This window comes from Struthio camelus, chromosome 25, assembly GCF_040807025.1.
Source record: "Struthio camelus isolate bStrCam1 chromosome 25, bStrCam1.hap1, whole genome shotgun sequence".
NCBI lineage: Eukaryota > Metazoa > Chordata > Aves > Struthioniformes > Struthionidae > Struthio > Struthio camelus.
The window spans coordinates 4,517,784-4,543,966 of NC_090966.1; the positions used below are offsets into that span (position 1 = coordinate 4,517,784).

Consider the following 26,183-nt stretch of genomic DNA (forward strand, 5'->3'; position numbering starts at 1 on the left):
CCAGGGCAGGACACTTTCTGTCCTCTGGAGGACAACTGCACACAGACCACCCCTCACTAGCACGTGGGCAGCAAACTGTTTCAAGGACTGGAGAGGAAGAGCTGCCTGATCAGCAGAGAGGACAGGACATATGCGCTAGAAATGAGCCTGGTGTGCAGGACTTTTTCCGTGTCCAGCTATTAATCACTCTTTGCTTGCACACCCGCTCGCACGGCAGATGCACACTCGCAGAGGACCAGCATGCCTGCTCCAGACCGAGCGCCCCTTTACCTTTTTATTTCCTCCTCCAGGGACGTGGCTGATGTTATCTAACGACCCAATTTTTGATTGCACCTTATCTTTGAAGTCCAGTTTCTCAGATTTCACCTCCACCTGGCCACCGCCTGGAAGAGAAGAGTACCACGGGGTTAGCTCCTGCCCCAGTCGGGGCAGGCTGGAGAGGAAGCACTCGAGTCGGACCTAGCGCTCCAAGGCTGCTCAACTGAAGCACTGCTGAGGCTGAGCAGAGTGTCAGGACCAGGACAACAGCAGCAAGAGGGACTCGGTGATCTGGGCAACACAGGAGCCAGGGCAACTGGGAACCAGAGTAAAGAGACTTTCCAAAGGATATAGTGCAGTACTCTCCCAAATACCAGCAGTTCCCCACACATACTCCTAAATACTTCCCATTTACAGCAACACGTTGGCGCAGATGGGAATGCTGTGGACCAGACTGGATCTTTCCCCTAACCTAAGCGGTCAGGGAAACCGGAAAGGAGACGGCCACGCAGTGACAGAGCTGGGAACAGCATCCAGCTCCCCCAGGGCTCGCTCTGATGCTCCAGTCACTGTCCCAAGTGTCTCTCCCGTGCAACCCCAACCCTGTCTCCGGCCACACACCAAGACACAGGCTGCAAGTGCCCACAGACTAGCGCTCGGTGCCGCCGGATGCTGCAGAGTCAAACGGTACCTGGTTTGTGATGGATGTTGCCCAGGGAACCACATTTGGACGTCACGTGGCTCAGGTCGACTGGCTTGTAAACGATTTGCACCTGTCCGTACGAGAAAGGAGAAGGCAATGAGCTTCTTACCACCACGGGCGACCTGGGGAGGGGGAGGCACAACACACACCGGCACCTGATCTGGATTCGAGGGAAAGGACAGCTTACACCCCAGTAAGATTAACAGTACAAAAGAAACTGTCATCAGAAACGGGAGATCATTAATACCCGTGTGCAGTAGCCTCTCTAACATGTCAGCATGCATAAGATCACCTCTCCACAGAGTGGGGGAGTAGAGGCAATTTTAAAGTGCTTAAGTGAGAGAGAAAGTGGAGTGGTGATTAATTAAGATTTGCATACACATCATCCAAAAGGAGGAGATATACCAGAGAGAAAACGTAAAAAATAAATACCTTTTCTGGTGTAAAACATAAAGCTTATGTCCACAAAAACTGAAAGAACAGAAATGATCAATGTGCACAGAACTTTAAAAGAGTGACCAAAATATGCATTTCTGAAAAATGCTGTAACGGAAATAAGGGTTAAAAAAAAAAAAAAAAAAGGCAAAAGCAAAGTCTAAATATCTTGCAGGAGTTCACATAACATAAATTAAAACGGCAGTTATAATTTACTGAACCACTACAGTATTTTATGGTATTACACTCTGCTTTTATTTGTTTCACACAGCACGTCTCTGAATATGGACTCCAACAACTGCACTTCAGCCACCAAATTCAAAGACCTGCCATGGTGCTGCAGCGCGTCTGGGCATGGGGCCGGGGGACCAGCAGCCTCTCGCGCACCGAGAACTGGGTTGCACTGAGAACCAGGTCACACAAGACACACACACAAGGAACAGGTAACGTGGAGCTGTTTAGTGCTTATGTTAGGAGTTAAACACCACACTGGAAAACACCAACAACTGGAGTGGTCTGGGACCGTCAGGCGTGCCAGGGACTGCAAACCACAGCACATACATACTGGCAACGTCCGGAGCAGGAAACAAGGGAGGAGAAAAACATCCCCGTATCCCCAAAAGTTACCTTGGACCCTAGCTTTGGACTCACACCTGAGCGTGCGAATCATCTAGTGCTGTAGGACAGCAGAGCTGCGTAGGAGAAATCAGATCGTCGATGCCTCCAAGTTAGATCCTACTCACTGGGAAGCGCCTGGCTCCCAGGAACAGCCTGGAATTTCGTGGGGAGCGTATACTGCTCTCTGTGTTTTTACCAAGTGCCAAAGCTAGTGTGCTGCTCTCCTGAAGCTTGGAAAGGATGTGCCGGCACTAAGGGACCCTCTGCAGAGGAGGCAACTCCTCCAAGCAGCCAAGCAGCTTCCAGACCAGGGCGGCCGAAAGCTAGCTCAAAGGATTTGCTGAAGCCACTGTTCTCCGTCACACCTGAGCGCCCTGCCGTGATTCAGAGCCCTGAGCTGAAGGTGCGTCCTTTGCTTTTTGTGTTGGCCCCGGTCCACCGGCCCCAGCAGTCACAGGGACACATCAGCCTCACAGCCAGATGTTGGGCAGTGGATGCGCACACCACTGAGAAACCTCCCCCCTCTTCTACCAGTGGTATCCAGCAAGGAAAAAGGCGTTGGTGGGACATAATGGCACATCACATCCCCGGCTCTTGGGTAGGCACCAGACCATGTGCAAAAATCTTTGTTTCCTGCAGGTCTGACCCTGCCATCTCCTGGGCCTGTCTCCTGCAGTGACACAGGCTCAGTGTCACTGTCCCACCAGCTTGGAGATAGAGCATCGCGCACGCAGGCCTGCCTTGGCTTTGATACTCATGCATACCAAAGGGTACATTTGACAGAAAGTGAAGACAGAGAGAGGGGAGAAAAGCAATCCTAGAATCTGGCGGCACATCGCAGAGACAGACATGAAGACAGGGTGGGGGAAAGATCACACATTTAACGTACTGGGCAGGAGGAGAGCTGAACTCAGTCAGAAGGCAGGAAACGAATCCCAGAAGGACAGAGCTGGCTGGTGCCCTGCAGCATCCAGCAAATCCTAACATCAAACTATGATCCCGGACGGGCTAGAGTGATTTGTGCACCGCTAGGATCTGGGACCTGAAGGGCCTCCCATTTCCAGAGCAAGCAACAAGCAATTACACTCTGCTCTCCTTCCCGTTCTTTTTTTTACAGCCAGGACTCACTTAACTCTTGCCATCCTGCTGGGCAGTGGAGAAGGGTCCTCTCCATTTTAGCAAGGAAGGGAAAGTGGCCCAGAGCTGCTTGCCTGGGAAATCAGTGCCAGAGACCTGGGGATTCTAGCTCTTAGCATCAGCAGTGTTTAGGTCAACTTTCGTCTAATACATCTCCTTGATAAAGCATCCACTGCCAAAAAAAAAAAAAAAAAAAACCAACACAACAAGAAAAACCAGCCCCAGGTTACTGTAGCAACAGCTGATTTCCCCAGAAGCAGCAATGACTGAGCAGGCGCTCGCTGCTGAAACGGTCGCGGAGGATTAAGACGTGACTGCCATCAAACCCCAGTGGTTTGTTGTTGCTCCTCTCCCTGTGAAGCCCCAAAGCACAGCTCTGCCACCAGGACAGCCTGGGGGGGGGGCCATGCTCCAGCCACATCATCATACAGCTTTGCACCCCAAGCTAAGCGCTGCTCTCTGTGCCAATGCAGCCAGGCAGCGATCACACAATTTGTTTTCCTAGGAGAGCCAGGGGAGGGAGGACGACCTCCAGCCAAAAACCCAAATAATTGTTAACCCACTGCAGCCACTGCAGCTGTGAATGCTTGCCCATAGCGTGAGCTCCCAGGGGAGAAAAGGATGAGCTGATCGTCCTGTGCTGAAGCTAATTACTAGCCACGACACAGATGACGTGTGAGGAATGCTAACCCCTGGCATAACCAGTGGTGAGACCCAACACGCACCAGGCAGTCCAGCTAGAAGCAGTGCAGGACCCTGAGGTAAGAAACAGCAAAACCAGTAGGGAACTTGCTTCACGGAGGCTGAGACCTCTGCGAAGCAGCTCCTCAGGCCCGTAAGTGAATGCAAAATGGCATCAAATACAAGATGGACGCTGCAAACCCAGTTATGCTCCCATGCTTACGTGCCAGGCCCTCTGCAATGCTCAGTTTCTCGGAGAGGGCATCCACAGAGATCAAAAACAGCACAAAGAAAATCCATCAGGAACATCTGAGGGGCACCAGATGGCTTCCTCAGATGGCCACAGACTGGACAACCACAGGCCCTGTCACTCAGCGGCACTGTCTGGGGTCTCTGTGACGCTCTTGCTTTAGTCCACCGCCTTTCCTGGACTAAACTCTGCCTCCAGAGGGACTGGTGTAAGTCCGCCAATCTCTGTGGGGGTTTCTCCAGGGTTCTGGCACAGTAACCGAGAGCTTGGTCTGGCTATTCCTCTGGGAATGGCTGCAAATGTCTGTGTTCAAATCAATTAACTCAATATTACTTTAGGCCTCAGCCTCCATGGGCACTGCCTAACACACACTGGACACATTCATTAGCAAGGAGAAGCCTGTTATTTACATCGATCATACTTGCCTGATGGAATGGGCAGGAATCTGGGCTTTCACAGGTGGTGCAGTGTCATGTGCAGTTTAGCAGTACATAAAGCAACAAGGACTGCATTTGCATATAAATCTATCCATGTACAGCATCAGCAGCTACATCACTGTCTGCTAGAGGCAATCCGTTCTGCAGACAATGAGGCATTGAGCCTTCCAGGTAGTGTAAAACCTTCGGGTTAACGGGATGTTTTGTTACAGACATGGTTTCTACAGGGGGGTCAGTTAATTCTGTCCATGTAAGACACGTACAGGACTCGTTAGGGTTCATCTAACCATGTCGTCTAGGTTAATGGGGTTAAATGACAGCACATCACCAATAGCTATCTGACGGCAGGGTCGCTGCAGATAGCATTGGCGGTTTAGTGTGTACAACATGCCACTCAAAATAAGAACTATTACAGTGCATTGAAAGTGTGAAGGTACTCACACTGCCTCCTCCCGGGATGTGTTTGATATTATCCTTTGAGCCACACCTGGATTGAACGCTGCTAAAGTCCAACTTCTTATTAACAATCTGCACCTTTGGTAGCCAGAAAAGAGTCATTGCACGTCACCAATAGCTATCTGACGGCAGGGTCGCTGCAGATAGCATTGGTGGTTTAGTGTATACAACATGCCACTTATAATAAGAACTATTATAGTGCATTGAAAGTGTGAAGGTACTCACACTGCCTCCTCCCGGGATGTGTTTGATATTATCCTTTGAGCCACACTTGGATTGAACGCTGCTAAAGTCCAGCTTCTTATTAATAATCTGCACCTTTGGTAGCCAGAAAAGAGTGTGAGAAACAACATGACCATCCGCAGCTCGACCACGTGTTATATAACTAAAACCAGGAACCTGCCTTCCAATGCCAAGGGCAAAGGATAATCTCTCACTTGCTGCGTGGATTTGTCTATTCAGGGGTTGGAAACTGAGGACAGAGGTGGGCAGGTTATAGCTAGAGGTTGGATGTATATGGCTGGCTCCAGCAAGACAGCCCTGGTTTGCAAGACAGGAACTGGGCTGGCTGAAAAGCCAGCCACCCACGTTTTCTTTTGCTGCGCAAAAAGGGGAACGTGCTGGGCAACAAGTGGGCTGGAAGGCACCAGTGCTCTGAGACTCAGGTTCTGCAGAGTTGCACCGTTGAGTTGGTGGACTGGGAGGAAGGAACGGTGCTGAGAGAAAAACGCCCACTCAGGCCCGTGCCCCATGCAGGGCAGCCTGCCTCCTCTCTAGGATAGAACTAGCGCAACCTCACTTTTCAGCAGCTCGAGCAAGCTGAGAAACAGCAAATGGGTGTAGCTGGCCCAGGGATCAGACAAGAGAGCAGGACTTGCCTGTCCAGCTTGGCCTGAGGGAGGATGCCTGAGCTCTGCATCATGCGGGGCTCAAACTCCCTCTACAGTTACAAAGTGAAAAAGCAAACCATACCAGGGATGTAGTCCCATGCCTGCAGTTTTCTAAAGTCCCAAACAGATGAGATGAAAGGGGCAGCATAGGCCAAACCCCAAACACAGCTGCTCTGCAGCATATTCCCAGGTCTACCCTGGGTGGGAGAGAGGCTGGAAAGAGCTTGGTACCATGCAGGAAACACATGCCCACGGGTACCATGCTAACTTCACTCTCCAGCCCCGGGGCCTGCCTACCCTCTCCCCACACACAGGTTTTTGTACTAATGAAGCTATTTCCACTTAGGGTTTGCTTTGCAGTTTGGAGTTTTACAAGGCCAGCTACACAGCAATGACCCCATGTGTGGCAGTAGCTATCCCAGACGAGCGGTGCCATGGATGAATATAATCCCTGCTCCTTCCCCTACCTGGACTGGATTGGCTTTAAGACCTATGCAAGTATAAACTAGAGGCAAATGGAGGTAAAAAACAGCACGCACGCAAGACGTGCGTTTCCCTTAAGACAAAGCTTATCTGAAGCATAACCCTCATGAGAGGGAAAGAGACACAGCATCCTGCAAGAGAGCAGCGTCACATCACACTGCACACGCGGTCCCCGGATGACAACATCCACAAAGGCAGCTGGGCAGGCAGCCTCGCTCTGTGTCAGCTGTGTCGCTGGACTACTGCTGCTGCAAGGTGGGCTCCTCGCTATACCCTCGTTCTTTAGCACTAGGAGCGCAAAAGTTGACACATGCTTCCAATGTCATTTTTCAATCTCAGATCAACTAATCCTGCAAATCAAGACAGAGCTCAGCTAGCCCAGGCTTTTCAAGAGCAGTACTTAAGTGATTCAGTAATAGCTAAAACATTCAAACGACGTAGAGAAATTGGAAGAGATGCGGCCTGGCTAACTCCTGGCTCACGTGCCCCATGTACCTTCTCTTCCCCAGGCTGGCGACCTGAAATTGGAATGGAGAAGGCAGGCTCCAGCCCCATCCTCCAGTGACCCCGAAATCAAACCTCTGCGATCAGCCCCTTCTGCTCCAGCTGCACCCGTTCTGCTAAGAGCAGCCTAGTGCCCTACAAAATCCCCAGCAGAGCATCCAGCCATTCTCCCATGCAGAGAGCAACAAATTGTCCCAAATTCAACTGTTCTTACTCTTTCAGCAACAACAATAAACAACGGGTTGACTGAGAGAGAAGCTGATGGCGAAAAAAGCTCATAAAAGCTGGATTAAAAAGAACGCGCAAACAAGTTTAACCGATTTACAGTAAACGGAAGGGTTCCTTCTAAAATCCTTGAACAGCAGTATTTTGATGGGCAGGCCGGAATAACTTAGGCCTTGGGCCGAGCAGGCAGGAGGGCCCGGGGCACAGACGGCTGCAAGGACACACACTGCTCTGCTCTGCACAGCCTATGGACAGAGCAGCCCCACCCAGACTTCAGAGCCACCCCCGGGTTGAAGTACAAGGCAAAACGTGCATTGTCCTGTATATCACCAGCCTCAGCGAAAAGTGCACATAAATGGAAAAACACACTGGTATTTAAGATGGTGAACAGAAGCCATCTCAAAGCCTCCCCCCCCATGCCAGGGTCACACAGTCAGAGCCACCAAGTTACCTAGTCACGTAAAATGCATGCGCAGTTTTCCGAGGAGATTCATCACAGCTCTGTGGCATTAGCAGCCCCAGAACGAGGTCTGCAAGCCTGCAATGCCCTCCTGGGACAGGCAAGCACAAGCACACAGCGACTCCTGACTGCCACTGGCCAATTCTGTCACTTAACATCTCTGTAAGAGCCACCTGGCCTTCACTAGTCAGAGCAACCAGGCACTTCACCAGGGACACGTCTCCACCCATGCAGCAAGGGGTATTTTATAAAAGCCTCAGATAGGTCTACACAGTGCAGCAGAGCAATGCAGAGATGCCTGGACAATACTGACCAGCCAGCGCCACAACTGGAGCCGTGTAACCACACGATGCTGCTTCAGCTGCTCTCTCTTTAACACAAAACCCTCGTTTCCAAACACTTGGAGCGCAAAATTCACTTTCCTGCTCATAAAACAGCCTCCTCAGGAATGAAAAGCAGTGGTGGTGGTTGAAAGGACAACAGTGCCACCAGTTTTGGACACGCCACACTTTCCATCACGTTGCAATACAGGGGAAGTTCCTGAATGCAGAACGCAATCCAAAACCTGGCTGACGGAGCTGGGGCTCAAATCCCGCAAGCTTTGAAAAACCGCTCAGGGTCTGCGCTGTTACCCTCATCAGACCTGAAGCCGAGTTCAATCCCAGCCGTGCACCTGGTGGCAGCGGGGCTGGGATCACCCTCAGAGGCCAGGCTGGCACCAGGAGAAGAGGCGCCAAACAGGAATCCTCTCGGACTGATAGCATTTTGGTCTCTGCATAGGCTATATTTTCAGGGAAACCCAGCAAGCCCAAAGCTCCTTACCCTTGGGGGAACTGCCAGAGGCCTGCAGGTCTCCTAGGTGTGATTCAGCTATCCCGAGTGCCGAGCCTGGGACCCTCGCGGGGAGGAGACCAATCTGTCTGCTCTCTAGTGAAGAAATGGAGGCAGCACTGAAGTGACTGCTCCACACCGTGCAGCAGGATTCAGAAGCACAACGCTGATCCTGCAACTCCTTAAGGCTGCAGGTCACTACTCGCTCTCCCTAACTGGACACCACAGGGGAACGTCATTTCCCTAGCAGCACGCACCAAGCAGTGCACGCGTTGAGCTAACACCCCATGAAAGCTATGACACGAGCACTCTGCAACCCTGGCCTCCTCTTTGTGGGACAGCTGTATTGCACTTTCTAAGCCAGGCAAGCAATTTCAGGACAAGCACCCAACCCAACCAGCCCAAAAATCGCCAACACCAGCAACAGACTGGAGATCAGCTGAACCAGAGTTGCCCATCGCTGTATCTCTGTCCCCAGCTAGGCTGCTGCTGCTGCTGCTGCAGGGAGAGCACCAAGCACCCGCTGTCCCTGCAGACCCCTGAAAGCAGAGCCCTCATTTACCTTGCCACCTCCAGGCTGGTGCTTCAGGTTTTCAGTTGAGCCAATTTTGGACTTGACATTTTTCAGGTCAGGCATGGGGGCAGCTGACGGCTGAATGCGGCTCTTGGCAGAGGCAGGAGATTTTGGTGGGGTGCGAACCACTGCCACCTTCTTGGGCTCCCTGGCCGGCGGGGTGGGCAGAGAAGGGGTGCGGGAACGGCTGCCTGGAGTCCCTGGGGAGCCGGGACTGCTGTAACCACTTCTGTCTCCAGACTTTGGCTGCTCACCTGAAGGTTGTGGACACACAGGGGTAAGCACAGGATAAGCATCTCCTTCCCCACTCGCTGCCTGACCTCATGGGCTTGATCTGTCTGCTCCCAGGGCCCACCCGCTACTCCCAGAGCAGACCATCAGCGAGGAGGCATGGAGAGACTAAAACACCACTATTGCAGACACCACCCTGGCTGATGCAACCTGCCAGTGGTGCGCAGCACGCCAGCCACATGTCTTACACTTTCCCCAAGTATCTGCCGGTCCTTGCTGCCAGAAACACAGTGCTGGACTACATAGGATTTTGTCTGACCCAAGTTGCTCTCCTGTGCCTGAGACTTTCCCAGTGTCACCTAGGAAAAGCCAATGGCTGGAGCCCAGATATCAGGAGTCCAGCCTGGTGCTGCAGCTGCTGGCCCATATGATTTCTTCATAACTCCATCAGTGAGCCAAGTCAGGCATTGCCCACCCTGCAAAAGAGCTTTCCCTGTGGTCAGCCAGCCCTGTGAGCAGGGCTGGGATCTGGGGCGCGGGGAAGAAAAAGGTTCACACTGCTGTGCTGCTCCATGCAATTGCAAGGGGGACAGCATACAGGCAAACTGCACTCTTCTGCTTCATTTTGAAATGAAAACTGGTTACAGGTCGTTTTCTTTGTATCTCAGAAGACATGATCTGCAGTGTCTGGATCATCAGGAAGATTCCCCACGCCAGTGTGACATTAGCATGTATGACAAAATGCAGACAAAAGACACTCAAACAAAACCACTTTTCTATAGAAATTCCAAAAGATTTTTACAAAAATTGATATTTTAAGAAATCAAATAAAACTGAGATTACAGAGCAGCTCAGAACTGTCCCCAGTCTAAAAAGAATTGGAAAAAAAAAAACCTTAAACATTTACCTTTCTCAGACTTTGCTGCTGCAGGAGGTGGTTTTTTCTGCTCCTTTTTGCCTGTTTAATGAATGAGAAAGATGCTTAAACATAATAAAGCTGAAAAATTAATTTAAGGTTTTATGCAGCTCTAGTAAGTATCAAAAATATACATGCTCAGTGAAATGCACTGTTTTAATGGAAATTCACAATGCCTGATGCTTTCTAGGGGTTTGTGCTTTGAGAATAACGGGCTAATCCCCATTTTTGCAATTGAACAATTGATCCTCTTGCCCCTGGTCTTTTTGAAATATCAAGAGAAAAGGAATAGATGGATTTAAAAAACTGAGTTGACTAAATCTTCCAAATTGGAGGAAATCCCAAAGGGATAAAGCAAGTGCCCTCTCCTGCGCCCTGGAAACTCTATGAATGGAGCAGACAAAGCAGCATCCAGCAATGCTCACCTGGGAGAAATAGTTCCTAGCTCTGCACTCACAGCCCCGTGAGACGGCTGAGCAGCTCCGGGTCACCACCCAGACTCAACTTGCCGTACCGTCCTGGCTGTGCCCCTGCCCAGGCTAGACTAGGGCAAACTTATTCACTACCCGGCACCACCGAAGCAGAGTCTCTAGACTGAGAGACACCACAGCTGTTGCACACGGTTCTCACCATCACCTACCGGAGCTGGGAGGTGTCTTGGGGGCCGTGGGCGTCTTTGCCGGGATGCGTGTGGCATTGGCCGAGTTCCTCTGAGCCTGCCCCGCTGCAGACCGTGGTGTGGCTGTCTTCGTGCCACCTCTCATCTCTGGCCCCTAGGGATGCAAGGGGAAAGGCCGATGCTGGGGGGAACTACTCAGAGATGGGCTCTCACCCCTCCTGCATCAGATCCAAGCAAGACCCCCTGCTTCCTCCCTTGATGGCCCACAGGAGCTCCCACGCGTTCCCTCAAATGCAGCCACCCATGATGTGCCTGTCCACACCCTGTCTCCCATCAACAGCACCTGCCACAACCACAGCATGGTCGCTCCTGGGCTGGCAGAGCAGCTGTGCCGTTTTCCCATGCCAGCTCTTAGCTTCAGTTGCATTATTTGTTGCACGCTCAAATCTGATTAAAAAGTAAGTTCGGCTCCTTTGCCTGTTCCCTGAATTTTGGCTTTTTGTTTCCCATGTGTCACTAAAATTTTTTTACAGAAGATAAATAGATCCAGCCACTGTCACCAGACTACAGGCTCCATTCAGGAGGACATGGCCAAACTCCAGACACTGAGAAACAACCTCCTCTGTCCCCACCTGTAATACCCTAATGTAACATGTAAAAACTCTGAAACAGTGTGTAAATAGGAACATGCTATTCACTGTCTTCTGATCCTGCAGAAAAGCCTCCCCAAATCTGTAAAACGGTATGCCCTCTTTCTAGTGCTGGTCTGTGTACGAAAACTCACGAAAAACATGCAAGTGAAAATTTAAAAGCTGACTGGCCCCAAGGCAGCAGGGAACCAGAGCAGAGCCATCACAATCCTTATCACAGTACAAACATATCCTTTTATTTGAGACCTGCAGTCTCTGCTCTCTCCTGCACTACATGAGTATTTGTATGACTAAACACCATGAAGAGACACTCCAAGCCACTTCTTACATTACAGAATAAGCCACAGATGTGTGTGCCTTTCCTACTCCCTGTGTAGCACCTGGCAGATCTGGCTCCAGCGCACTTCCTATACATCTGCTGCTACAGCCAAAGCTACGCCAATGCACCCATAAAACACAGCATAAAGCTGCGGAACAAAGAGCACAAAAGAGCACAAAGGGACCTGAAAACGCTTCAGAGACACAAAATAACACCCTGGAGCACAGGAGAGAAGTTTTTTTGCTTGAATGCAGAGCAGGGCGCCTATGTGCTGGTGAGAATGACCCAACTGCTTCAAACACCAAAACCGGAGCTGAGACCGGCCACAGCCACTTGGAGATAGCTGGTTATCAGGAGAAGCAAATCCCGCCCTCTCAACTAAAGGAGACATGGAAAACCTTGCCCAGCCAAGCATTGTCAGACCTCTTGGGAATGCCTTAAGCTATTCTTCGAGGCAGCTTTCAATCTTTCGCATCCCATTTCCTTACCTTGGCTTTGGTTTCTTGCATTCCGGTACTGGCAGGTCGGGATGTGACAGAAGAGACTCGTTTAGAGGTGGAAGCAGGGCTGGAGGATGTTTTCGAAGGGGTTGTGCTAGAGGAGGTGTGTCGTTGGGGGGGGATGGAGGGTCTATCGCCTGGGGGGTTGGCAGTGGAAGGTGAGGATTTCTTAAACATGGAAATAAAATAAATTGGAACAAAAAAAATCAGTATGGGAGGGAAGCAGAAGGGAATCACAGACATCCAATAGGATTTGAAGGTGCAATACAGGAGAGGTGACTGCTCCAATCGTCCTCTCGCTACAGCACATAGCCGGGCAAAGGCCAGGGACGTTGCCAGGGTCCCATGGCTGCACCAGCCGGTACAGCGTAGCTCAGCTCTGTACCTCCCGCAGGGCTCAGAAACACCTGAGCCCCTTTTCGCCTGCCTCTGCCACAGCCCCTCCACATCAGTAGCACATTTTACCATCCAAACTGCTATATTTACTCCCAGACCACCGGCAAAATTGCTGTAGGGTTCCTATGCCCATACCAGGTAGGGCACTATTAATATCTGCATCTCGGGGAGATGCAGATGACCACTTCCAGGTCTGTCAACTCCATCATATGTGTTTTATCAATAACGGCTTGTGGGTTTTTATCTAGACAGTTGCTTGATATCACATAAAACACCTAGCCTGATAAAACCCTGCCAAACTCCCTTAGAGAGCGAAATGGGTTTTGCAAGACCCAGTTTCACGTTGTTTGGGAATAAATATATTTCTCACTTTCAGTTCTTTACCCACTAAATTGTCAGCTTGTCCATTACCTTCCCCAGGCACTAGCCAGGCTAACCGCCAGCTGAACTACACCTCCTCTGAAACAGCCCTGTGACAGGTACCTTTCAAACCTCTGGAATTCACCCACTATTAAACTCTGCTCCTCACTCAGAATATAGCATCTGCTAGGCCTAGGCTATTTCATTTAATTTTCTAATTACATATTTTGCTCTTTTCACTGTTACGGTGCTTTTTCCCTACGCAGCCCACTGCAGTTCCGAGTTTGCTTTCACACGAGTTTGCCCCGGCAAAGCCAGCCTGCTGCTTTCCAGTCTTGGGCTGAGGAAAGTGTTTTCTCTAACCACCCACACAACTCCATGAGCCACAAGTTTGTTAGATTTCATTCACCTCCTTCCCCTCAAAAATCACTGTGGATTGCACCATCCAAACCGGGATGAGGGAAGACAAAAATAAAAACACTCTTGAAAGAAAGAATGAAGAATGAGGATAATGGCAAAGTTTCCTAAGAGGTACAACTGTAGTCCAGGAGAGCGGGAGAGGGAGACAGGAACCTGGACAGCATTTGGTGGGCTGATGTCACCTCTGGCTTTATTCGTTAGCTTACCTTCGGTTTCTTCTCCTCAGCCCCTTCCTTGTCTTTGCTGTCAATACGAGCTGACAAATGGAAACACGCACAGTTACAATGAATTCCACGCAGTTGTTAATGTGCATGCTACAGTAATGTGTATGCTGGGTGGGCTTTCCTGCTCTCATTTAAATTAAATACTATTCTTAACAATAATAAATATTGCAGTACAATATTACATTTCTTGCAGAAGTACTTTCACCTCTTAAGCATTTTCTTTCTGGGTTAACAGATTATCTTGTGCACAGGCAACAGTGCATTAATCCTTGCTGGATCATCAGATGCACACAACAAGGGCTGTATGAGACCGTTTTGCCCAGATTAGTACGCAGTTCTAGTAGCAAATATTGAGTTTAGCAAAGAACAGCTCCCTTCACGCCTAAACATGACTCTCCCTCTCTAAAGCAAACACCCATTTGGTCCTAATGACCATATATATAAAGACTAAAATTGAAGGATGCCCCCATCCTACCCGTACCAAGTTGCCTACGGTATCGTTTAAAGTTGTTCAGCACGTTATAGCTTGCAAAGCACTTTTCTTCACAGCAGCTGTCACTTCCCATCTCTCCCGACGCACTGCTTTCTGCCTCCCCAGCAGACAGCGCGCCTTTGATTTGGGTCAGGCCCAACAGGGTCTTAAAAGTTTTAGCTGTCTTCGTGCTCAATTCATACCAAACATACAGTGACTCTCACAGTATTTCACTGTTTTGCCCTATTAATTTATAAGCACAACAGACTCTGCAGTATTGCTAATTAGGAAATTAGAAACAGAGAGGAAATAACGTTTGTACGATAGGGCACTCGCAACAAAGCCCTCTGCCCATCAGTTAATTCCTCCCTAATCTGGGAGGAAAAGCTGCTGATATTCACCTCAATGTTTTGGAAATTCGCCCTGGCAGGTCAGCCCATTCCAATGACATGAACAATGCAGTTTACCCAGCACTCATGACCGTGACCTGCCCCAGCAGCCACTCTTGGAGCTGGTAGATGCACCTCCCTTCCCAAATTCAGTAAAACTGCAGAGCGGAGCAAGGCTGGGGCAAAACAGCCACAAAGTATCTCTGTCTTCGTAGGAAATGCCCATTAATTAATTCAAGAAATTCCTCCTCTTGAATCAGTAACTGGTGACTGTGGACAATGCACCCCCAACCCACCATCGGTTTCAGGCTCTGATGCGCAAGCCATGCGGATGTCCCGCAGCACGTGTGCGAAGCTTCCCACTAGCTGATCAAGTAGTGAACAATGAGAAATATGTTATGAGCTTTAGCTCCAATGGGAAAAGCTACATCAACAATTTCCTTGTGAGCCCTGTGCAGCAAAGGGCACGCTTCTCTCTGCCATAAACGAGAGAGGCAGCGAGGAGGATTTCCAGGCTAATGGAAGCAGCCAAGCCAGCTTTTGAGACGCAGCACCAAGGTGAGAGGCAGAGCTTCCCCCAGGCCAGACCCTGAGCAGCTGGAGCTGAGATCCAATACAGAGGGACCCCATCGGGTTTTGACGCATTGTCCCCCTACCTCGGGTTATTAATGCAATTCACTGTAAAATCTACATTTTGTTGCTGAACAGTCCCCCCCAGTGACATCCCTCTGACCCCCCTGTAAAAGTGGAAAATAGTTCTTGAAGAAGAAAAAGATCTAAGAGCTACGCTGCTGGTGGGAACCTTCATGCTTTGAGGGGTGAACTCAACTCTTCCCCCAAGACAGCTAAGGCTGACATATCGGCATAAACACAGCTGCTCCAGTGTCTAACTGCCCTCCCAACATGCCAGCAGGTGGAGGATGCTCAGCCTAGTGTCATACCCACTGTTAAGATGCGTCAAAGGGCCACCCCTCTAAACACACAGGCAGCTCCAGCAAAACAACCCAAAATTCAGCCACCTTGTTAGACTATCCAGGCACACGCCATCCAGAGCCGGGATCAGAGCACAATGCTCTCCGTAAGAGCATTAGATGTGCCCTGTGGTGGGCAAAGGTCCAGCTAGCTGCATGCCTTGCCTCCAACAGCAGTCAGCAGGGGCAAGGTACAAGAAATAGGACCAACGTGGGGCCTTTTCCATGGTTATACCTGTCATCTCACTTGCCTTTTTCCTCCTCCGTGCTCTTTAGGAAAGCTGATACAAAGAGCTAGGTTATCAGACTGAACAGTGGACACATGCAAACCAGATGGCACGTGTCTTGCTGGAACGAGCTACAGCGTGCGCTAGGCTAGCCCACTCCAACATGCCAGAACAATGTCCATCCGGTTCCTCTTCTCCGCTAGGAAGACGCAGGGTTTGAGTTAAAGAGCCCACCCTACAGATCCAAAGAAATCGAAGCAAAAACAGGAGAATAAAGCATGATCGGGGACACGCCAGCACCATGCAAGGGACGCAAAACCAAAGCATGAGGGTCTGGCAAACATGCCAGGATATCCAGGATTAAACTAAAGGGGGAAGGAAGGGGAGGGAGAAGCAGTGGTGCATTGTAGATCAGTTCACAGCAAAGGTCCAGGCCATTTCCCAAGCAGCAGGATTCGAGAGGTGGCAGCCTTGCTGTGAGCAAGCTACCGGCAACACGAGCTCAGGGCAGGCAAACGGTGCACACACCTTTTAGGAGAGGAACACGACTGCCTGCTTTCTCTGCAATGTGAGCATCAAGTTTCTTCTTGGGTGTCTGGCGTCCTCCCGTATCCGGCACAGCCTCTTCCAAAGGAGCATCTTTGCCTTCCACATCATCTTTTAACCCAACAGGGAGTTTGGCTATTTTTAGCAAGGGTCCCGAGTCCTCTCCCTCCCCAGCTTCAGCTTCGGTTTGGGAGATTTCAGAGGGCTCTAACAGGGTGACATCTGTTTCTTCTTCCCCCTTCAATGGCTGTCTCCTCTCCTCTTGGTCTTGTCCTGCTTTGTGTGTTTCCGTTTCAACAAGAAGTGCCTCTCTTGATACATCTCCGAAGACATCTTTGGCCTTGATTTCTGCAAAAGCGTGTTCTTCAGGAGCTTCCTTGGCTGTTGCTAGACAGAAGCCCACTTCAGGTCCTGGAGAAACATGCTGTCCCACCAAGGAAATCAAATCCTGGTGAGCAGTTTCATCAATGTCACGGTCCTCATCTCTTTCCTGTCCACTGGCATCTTCTTTTAAAGGAGCTCTGGTGTATAATGGAGATGTCCCATCTTTAATATGGGAATCATCTGTGACATCTGCTCCTGCCAACCCCTCAGTGCACACATCGCGACCTCGTTCTGTTCCTGGTGCTTCATCCACACCAATGCCCTCTCTGCCTCGATGGTCCCACAACTCACTGCTGTCTTCAGATGGTCTGGAGTCTTGGTACATATCTGGGGGTATTGGGATAGTGACCTCGATTCTGGTGGGAGCAGCTGCTGTAGCCTTCATTTCATGTGACAAAAGAGGCTCCTGAGGAAGCCCATCTGCCTGCTTTGAGGGCTGGCTTTCTCTTTTTATTGCATCTCCCACACGCTCCTGAAGTTCAGGCTGCAGCTTTGGAGAGCTTGGCTCCCCTGGAGTTGAAGACGCAGGTACGAAGCACGGTAAACAATTAGCACAGGCATGTCAAACAGGAAGTTGGTCATACAATGCTAAAGAGAGACTAAGAATTTTTACAATCGATCTAGAGGGTGAGAGCAAGTCCCATACTGCCCCATTCAACAGAAATCACTTCGGCAGTTGCTTCTGGCTTTAAAGGAACTCTGACCCCCGTGGGAATCAGAAACAGCGATGGCCATAGTAGGTGGGGAGAGTAGACTCCTCCCTGGCCCTGTCTCAGCAGTGGTTGGGGTATCCCAGCCATGTGCCATAAAGGCCAACATCTGCAACATCTGCACTTTATGTGCTGGTTTAGCTACAGAGGTTTTCAGAAGCCATGAAAACACTCAGCTTCTAAACTGATGATGACACCAGACCATCAGTTTGCTGATCAGTAACAGTCACAGACCAAGCAAGGCTGAACGAAGCTGCTGGCTGCTTTTATTTGTTCAGAATATGTTTGCTGCTCACTCTGCTGAGAGGCCATCCCTCCTTCCCATAAGGGGCAGAACAAAACAAGCCTGGTACCCTCCCTCCTTCATGAGGTTACAAATGCCTACCATTTTCTCCCTTCCAGGAGATGTTGATGTGGCCTGGTCATCAGCTACATCCTCCCAGAGTTCAAACCATCTCTGCTTTGTTCTCCTGATCGTTTCTATTCCTAACGAGCATCGGGAAGAGCACTCCTACATCTCTGCCTCTTACTGCTATGTATTTAAACAGCCCATCCCATCTGCTCCAGTGGAGCAGAGAGCTTCTGTGGAAAGGAGTAGCAGTAAAAACGTGGTTGTAGCCATACAGGCAGCCACAACAATTTTGGACTGTACACCCACTCAGGCTAATTAGCATTCCAGCACTGCCACCACCACTGGGCCACAGTAGAAATTGTGACATTTAAAACCCAAAACTTAAGGTCACAGACACACAGATCTTTTTTTTTCAGGGTAAAAGAGACAATTATGTTCTATCACTGATCTCATGTGTGACACAGACCTTTACAATTTCATCCAACAATTACCCTCTCAAGCCATATATTCTAGCTGAGCTGGAGCTTTTCTCTTAGAAACTCATCCAGCTGAAGCAAAGATGCATTGAGCAATGGAGAATTCATCCTGAACATAGGTAAATTGCCCCAAGTCAACTCCCCTAAAAAGAACGTGGATTTTGTACTCTGAATTTGTCGAGCTTCAAATTCTCTTTGGGCCTTTTAAGCCCTAACCTGGTAAACTAAAGGGCTTAGATCAGAGCACCTTAGTATACTTAAGATTTCAGTTGTTGTTTTGCTAAATGATAGAGATTAAAATAAGACAAAAAGTCAATACTGACTCAGTCTTTTATCAAAGACCTCCCTATTTTAAGAGAACATAAACTTAAATGAAACTACCACATGGAGACCTCCAAACTTGTGGTTTAAAAGAGACCTGAAATAGGCACCTATTGGCAGGTAATATTTGAAATGCGGCATCAAGAAACTCCCTTTATAACCGACCACAGGGATTTGAAGGATGCTTATGCAGCGGCCAGCAGAGCATCTTGGCTCATTTCCTTCTGCAAGCAAAGATAACATGGCCAACATGACTGCTGATGATCAGTCTGGTGATGTGGCCTGTCAATTCATTAGCTGTACTTCCATACTCCAGGACTCATGAGTTGTTCCGAGGTGGATGTGCAGCGCAAGGTCAAGGGTTGGCAGAATGCCACCACGGCAAAAATTACGGCTCAAAAGATGCTTTTCCAACTGAAATTCCAGAGGCATTTGAACATGCTCCATCTTCACACCAAAGATCATTTTTCAAATTCCACAATGTGAAAAATGAGGGTAGCCAGTAACAAGATATCCATGACTGTGTGCACACATCAGTAATAGCGTTTTCCTCCGAATCGAAGACGACGACATCATCATTAAAAGGAAGCACGTTTTTAAAAGTCTATTTTCAGAGAAGTAATAATTTATATAAGAACCTAGAAATGTCATATACTGGTCACATCAGAGCTCCAGCTAGCTGTGTATTCCCATATCTGACTGCTGAAAGACCCCAGCACAGTACAGGAAAGTCTTAGTAAAACTCTGGTGAGAAACAGCAGCTAGAACCAGACTGAACAAGGCAGACAGGAAAGAGAACTTTACCACCCTCCTGTTACAATACTGGTTTCTTGTTTGTAGCAACGCCACTATTTTAAGTGCAGAAGAGCTGCTAGTTCAAGAACCACTGGACAGACTAGCAAAGGTTTTTTAATTGCAAGGAGCAGACTGCGAATAACTGTGCTCATTTTTGCGTGGAAAGCAAAAACATCCTGAATTCTGCCCTGAGCTGAGAAAGCAAAGACGACTACTCACTTCTTCAAAAGACATGGATGCTTGCAAACACAGTCACATAGCCATGAGGAAGAAAGATGCCCAAACAGGTGGAGGAATTTGTTACACATACCACAGAGAAAACTGCCTTACAGGATTTAATTGAATCCCCTATGGGATTTCATTGAGTTTTTTAATAGCACGCACAATTAGTGCTTTGGGTATGAGTGCAAGCAAGAGAGCTATACCAAAGTGAGTCTGAACACCTAACGGCCCCACCGGGCACAGAATTAAGCCAGCGCTAGTTGCTTTCAAAAAACCCATCCTGAAGTTTTCAGTTAAGTCTGAACTGAGCAAAGCCAAGACAGGCTTTCTAGATAACCAGGAGGTCCCTAGATAATTCCTTGGCTCATCTAAGCAGATGCACAATTAATGCTCTATAAATGTTCACTGCCTGCTGCGCCTGGCGTTATAAGTCACGTGCTCTGAGACTGAGACGAAAGCACTCTTAATGTTAAAATAAGTGCATCAGTGACAAGCTCTGAGACTGTCTTTTAAGTTGAACCGAGACACAGCAGTTAGAGTCAAACAATTAACTTTCTAGGGATGTGAAATGCAGGGCCCAAATTGACTCTATTCAATGCTGAGCAGCTCCTCTCCTGGCTGACCACACCACGCCTGCTCAGTTTATTATCTTTTCTAGCCTGGAGGATGCCCTGTTTTTCAACTGAACGAAGAAAACCAGGGCTTCAGCCATCTGAAAGAGAAAGTTGGTGTATGAAAAGCTGTGGTTCTCTGATGAGTACGCTGGGACATTCAAAGCGTGTGCGACCCTCCCCAGTCAGGGACAGGGAGAACTGCACAGCTGCTCAAACAGAGCAGATGCATTAGAGAAGAAAAATCCCAAGTCACTAGCAACCACCCATATGTGTGGGCAGCAATAACTGGATCCCAGTGACAGATGTTCCACTAACCTCGAGCGGCATCTCCTGCAGCGTGGTCCTCCAGGTTGGGGGTGGCTCCTACGCCTGCCTCTTCAGCTGGTCCCAGATGAAAGAAAGAAAAGGAAAGCACAACCAAAACCACAGGAATTAAATTTAAACATAGGCCTGGAAAATTTATTTACTTCCCTGCTGATTCTGCCCATCACCGCTGTATTGCGAGCATAGCAACATCAGAAAGACAATTAACCTATGACGACGATGGATCTAGCTAGATGTATTTAGCAGCGTGTGCTGCACCAGACTGGAGGAATGTTTCACTGAATCATACATCCTGGGTGGCAGGTCAGTAGAAGTTCCTCCAGGCAGAGGTGCAGAAAACAGGCTGTTAAGGAGCAGGGAAACTTTAGATTTATATCCCCTCTTCTACCCCCACCTAGCGTTTACACGGGTGTCAGCACTCGCATGAATCTCTAACTCTCACCTGAGCCCTACCTTCCTGGTGTCTGTCACCTAGTTTACCCCAAGGAGCTCTGCCAAGGCTATTTTACAACATTAATCTGAGTCCCTCTGATATGAATCTGACACTTCAGGAGTACTGGTAGACTAGAGAAGTACAATTTTCTTCACAGCAGCCGTAATGGTTCGTCTCTAGCAGAATTCTTTCATTTTATCATGTGACTACATTCAAACAAACTTAACTGATACCAAAATTATATCTGTATGTCACAGTTCTACAGTCAAATTAGGATGTTCTCCTTTTTCCCGGTCTTTTCCAAAGTGCTCAGGGGACCGCTTCCTCCTAGCTCCCTGGTACAGTCAGATCTTGAATCAGAGACTGCACATCCTTGCTAACAGGTGAGCCCACTCTGTGCTTCAGTCCAGGGCTCCACCAGCAGCCACGGGACTGGACCTAGGACAATTTGGCTGCCAAGGGAGTGTGCAGGAGGTCTGCTTAAATGTTCAGGCATTGGCAGAAGCCCATTTCCACCCACCACCTTTCTCGGCACCTGCAGAAGCCCATTTCCACCCACCACCTTTCTCGGCACCTGCACATACCCTGCCTGATACTTCCAGGAAAACCCAGACGCTACCGCACAGGAGCCATGCACTCCTTTTGCAGATACAAACCTGGCTCTCCTGGGATCCCTTGCCCTGTTGTATGTGCACAGCACTGCTGTAGCTCCATCCCTTTTTACACCACCTCTGAAAGACCCCCATTCCTCCCTGCAAAACCAAGCCCGGGTGCAGTGATTTCCCAAAGAGCATTCAGGTTGAATTAGCCACTTCACTTCCTCTGCATTATCTTTAAAATGTGCCAGCAGCCAAAGAACTGCTGCAGTGGCCTGGTTTTCACCTGCCACTTCAAAGACAACTGCATGGGCTGAGCTGAGCCAGAGCACCAATGAGACAAGCAGCAAGGTCCTGCAGCAACCGCCTCGCCTCTCCAGCAAAGCGGGACTGCCATCAGAAGGACAGAGATGACCTGGATCTGCAGATAAGTGCTTAGCCTGGAGATGGGAGAAGAAGCCACCACAGAAACACCAGACAGAAAGATTGTCAGATGTGGAGCTGAGAAAGAGAGACAAAAAGGTTGCAAGCTTCCCGCAGGCTGGGGAAGGCAAGAGTACAATCATCAGCTAGGAATTATTTCTGCAGGCCGTGGAGAAGAGAAGCACGCATCAGGAACAAAGCATGCCTGCAAAAGGTTTTGCAGGGTTATTATTAAGCACTAACCAGCTCAGCTCTGCTCTGTCTGCATCAAGAGATGAAACTGCACCTTGGTCTCCCTCACCTGTGGTTCCTTCCGGGATCTCCCCATGCTGTTCGACACCACCCTGATCCTCGTGGTCTCCTTCCTCCACTAAGGGTGCTGTGGCATCTGAAAAACAACGCAGCTTTCACATAGCTGTCGAGCAGCAAAACCCTGTGGAGGCCGGGACGTACCTGAAGAACGTTTCACTCAGAAAAGCACCCGACTCCCTCCCTTCAGCCAGTGCCTGTGGGGGGAGACAACCCTCCACCACACAAACTGCCCATCTCCAGTGTACTCCGTACGCAGCTGGCTGAAAATACGCAGCGAAAGACAGCCACCAGTGCCTGATCTGCACGGGGACATCGCTGGTCTGGAGCAGGTGAGAACAGCTCCTGTCGGATACCTTCATAGACCATTCGTGCACCGCCACCGCCTTGCACTCCGGGCAGCTCTGAGACAGACAAGATACCCAGCTCTATCTGCCAGAGGGATGTTTCGTCACTGTCACAGCCCCAATACAACGGGGAAGATGGAGACCATCCCCTTCTGCACCAGCCAGGTTTTACATGCTGTTTTCTGGAGCCACAGAAAGGAACAGGGCCATTTCATAGGAAATCACTGTCAGCCCACAACTCCAAAAGGGACAGGGCTGGAACTGGCTAGCATGTCTGTCCATCTTTCCTTTAGATAAATTTTGAAAGCTAATGTCTTTACCTGAAGTATCCAAGAGGCAGATACTTGGGTTAAAGCAGCCAGTTGCACGAGAAGCGCAACTAACTAAAAACATGAACAAGACTCTAGACCACATCTGAATTAAGATTCTTTCTAAAAACACAGCATTCAGATAACGCTCAGGAGCAGCACAGACGTGCCCTGAGTCCTACCATAGGACCATCAAAACAAAGTTTTGTTTTTATATATAAACACTGTCCACCTCATCCTGCCAGCATGAATTATGCTGTACTAATGAGTATATAATTACAGGGGGGGGTAAAAAAGAGTTACAAGCTACAGCTAACTCCGAAAAGGAACACAGAGACCAGGAGGTGCTGCGAATATCTTGGTAAAGCACGCAGTGTGGTATTGCTCCCAGACACACTGAGCCAACGGGACTCCACGGTCATAGTGTAGACAGTCTTCAAGGGACAAACTGCAGGCAACTTACTGAACTGTAATAAATACTTTGCAAGGCCTTAGGCTAGGCCTTGCAACCCACTCTCCACCTTTAAAACATATTATCTCATTCTGCAGACAGCATGGCAAACCTTGCTTGTGATCAGACTAATAAAGAGCATTTGTCCAAGAGCTTGGACACACAAGGCAACCCGCTCCTCCTCAGAAACCCCACCAGAACACGCCACAGTGAGCCTTTCGGCAAGGTTTACCACGACCCCATCTCTCATGGTTTCAAAGCAGTAAGTCAAAGAGCTCCCACCTTCCGTAGTTGGGGTGCTCTTAGCGTCAGATGTTTCAGAAACAGGCTCATCCGATCCATCATCGACTGGTATCTGAAGGGGATAGCCTGGAAAACATTCAAATACTTAGAACAAGTGCCTGGCTGTGAGTCGTGGACTGTGTATTATGAACCTGTGACAGCCCAGATCCACAGCAGCAATAAAGAAACTGTAATTGGAGAGTATACAATACCTGAACTAATAAGCGAGCAAAGCGTGAAAATGCCAACCAAAGCACCAGTGCCATTGCCAAAAGAAGCAAGCAGAAGCCCATCAGCAAAAGAAAAGCCCAGTGAACCGGACAGCTAGAAACAGCAAAGCGTGGCACAAGCAGGAAAGGAGATCTTAGCAACATAAGCAGAAAAGATGTACAACTTCTGAGTCACTGTTGTTCTCTCTGTCATTTCTGGAGCCTCCCTCCCAAAGCAGACTGCTGAGTTCTTCCATGATGTATATAATTCTAATTGCTGCAAATCAGCGAAATCTTTGTGAAGGACTTGGCGTAGCATGAACCTGAAAATGGGAGGACTTGGTTGCAAAAGTCATCTTTTGGAATGGTAGAGCAAGATGCACAGGTCTCCTCTTTGCAAGGAGGCAAATGAAACAATGAGAACTGAAGAAAATGACTTGGAAAAGAAGATTTAAACTAACATAAGCAAAATCCCTGGGAATCTGTGATGTGCTAAGCTGAGGCTACAGGCTGAGAGGGGCTGTCAGACTGCAATGGACTCCAGGAGCCAGAATGAATGGATTCCATGGATTCTCTCCAGGGCAGAGACAACGCATTTATCTGGCACAAGCTGTATCCAGAGCACCTCAAGAAAAGAAAACCAAGATGATGTTTACATGGAGCACAACCGGAAGCAAGCCCCACCCAGTTCGCTGGCGTTATGTGGGCTTCCAAGCTCAACTGTGGAGCATGGTGGGATGAGAAAGGAAAGTCCTCCTGAGAAACGCAAGTCTGAAATACGGGGGCAAGAGACTCTTGCACGACCCCTGCTCCCAGAGCCCTCTGCTCAGTTTTGCCCAGCTCCCTGTGCAGGTGAGAAAAGCAGGCAGCAAACAGCATCCTTGAGCAGTGTCTCCAAAGAAAAGCAGTGCTGTATTTTTATAGCCAGCTGAGCAGTAAACGCAGAAACATACATTTGCAAAGCTGCAGCAACAAGATATGGGATACTAGGGGCTGTTCTGCTCTTACCAAGAAATGACACCAAACAACAAAGCATGCCATGGCACCTTTGCTGTGCTCTTCCATCAACCTGGATGGTGGCAGCAGCATTTTCCTACTGCTATAAACATCAGAGCATCTTGTAGGCAACGCGTCCCCAGGCTTCAGCCATCTGATCCATGCTAACGCTCCACGCACAGACATCAGTGCAGACTGCTGTTGGTCTCTCACACCCACAACTGTTCTTTGAGCTAGGGCACACCTAAGTCTGGATGACATTCATCTTTGCCCATCATCCCCAAAGGTTTGCTCCTTGCTAGAGGGAAGGTATCAGTGTCTTATTCCCCAAGAGCCCCTACATACTCCTCCTAGCTGGCCCCAAGACCCCCTTGTGCTGTCCTGTTGGCTGCGCTCTCCCCACCCGGGTCATTCTCCTCCTGCCAGTGGGCAAGGGAGGTCCTTTACACCATCCCCTCCTGGAGGGGCTTACCTGATGGGATGTGCTTCTCCTGGCCGGCTGAGTGATCATCCATCATAGTGACGTCCTGACGCTGCTCTGCCATCTCTCAGCAAAGTTACTTAAAGGGAAGAGAAAAAATAAACACCCGTCAGCTAAAACTTGACACAACGCACTTTCCCCTGGAGCCCAGTTAGTGTGCTCCCACCTACTGCTCCATGTGACAAATTTGGTTCATCAGCTGATTTCCGGGAGCATTAAACATCATCTAGCAAGCAACTGGCCAACAACAGCCAGTCATCTTTTCAGCCACTGCAAGAAGATATCTACTTTGTTCCCTTTTCCTGATGAGCCCTGAAATCACACCATTTCGCTCAGGAAAGGTAACAGCTCAAGACACCTGCTACCTGTCAGGTTTCACCCCAGTGCTGAAATACTCCTCAGACCAGCTAACGCTACTGCCTCCAAATTCACCCAGAGCATGTTTTGTCCTCAGCCTTTGAGGGGAAGAGGACAGCAGGAAAGGAGTGCTAAATGCCAGATGGGGATCTAAAAGGGCTGCCCCAGCCAGAAACGGGTCTTCAAACACTGCTGCACTAAGCTCCCAGCACAGGAGATGAGGCCACCACAGTCCAAACTCAAGACATCAGAACCAATTCACCAGTGGACCTGAGCTGAACAGAAAACTGATTTTGCAGAGAAAACGTATAAAGGAGCAAATGTTCGTTATGAACATGGGGAAGATCTAATTATTGCTGCACAAGAAGGAACATATGCTGGTCGCTGCATCCATCAACATAAGGATATAGGCAACTTCTGCCCAACTGCAGCGTCAAAATTACATAAGCATTTAAAATGGGAAAGGACCATTCCGGTCCACACAGGACGCTGTCAGGCTCACCATTTTGTCACAGAGTCTGAGTTCTGTGTTGCCATAAACTCAGCTTTGCAGCAAAGGGCCTGACAGTGACTGTCACCTGGGCAGGGGCAGAGCCGAGTTCCCTGGGGAG

General features: G+C 49.2%; 1 protein-coding gene across 9 annotated transcripts in view; it reads right to left on the reverse strand.

Moving 5' to 3' along the window:
* Positions 1–26,183, reverse strand: part of MAPT (microtubule associated protein tau) — a 57,973-nt gene that overhangs the window by 5,997 nt on the left and 25,793 nt on the right. For 3 of the 9 annotated variants that reach the window (XM_068919465.1, XM_068919467.1, XM_068919466.1), the window contains 14 exons: positions 25,207–25,294; positions 23,530–23,616; positions 22,134–22,220; positions 20,372–20,437; positions 16,165–17,076; positions 13,560–13,609; positions 12,166–12,345; positions 10,730–10,862; positions 10,081–10,131; positions 8,931–9,196; positions 5,201–5,293; positions 4,961–5,053; positions 950–1,031; positions 271–383 (listed from right to left, as the gene is read on the reverse strand). In XM_068919465.1, the coding sequence (XP_068775566.1) occupies positions 271–383; positions 950–1,031; positions 4,961–5,053; positions 5,201–5,293; positions 8,931–9,196; positions 10,081–10,131; positions 10,730–10,862; positions 12,166–12,345; positions 13,560–13,609; positions 16,165–17,076; positions 20,372–20,437; positions 22,134–22,220; positions 23,530–23,616; positions 25,207–25,279 (2,286 nt within the window). In that variant the 5' untranslated portion in view covers positions 25,280–25,294. The remainder of the gene's footprint in view (positions 1–270; positions 384–949; positions 1,032–4,960; positions 5,054–5,200; positions 5,294–8,930; positions 9,197–10,080; positions 10,132–10,729; positions 10,863–12,165; positions 12,346–13,559; positions 13,610–16,164; positions 17,077–20,371; positions 20,438–22,133; positions 22,221–23,529; positions 23,617–25,206; positions 25,295–26,183) is intronic. The other 6 variants (XM_068919469.1, XM_068919471.1, XM_068919470.1 and 3 more) reach the window with 4 other exon arrangements.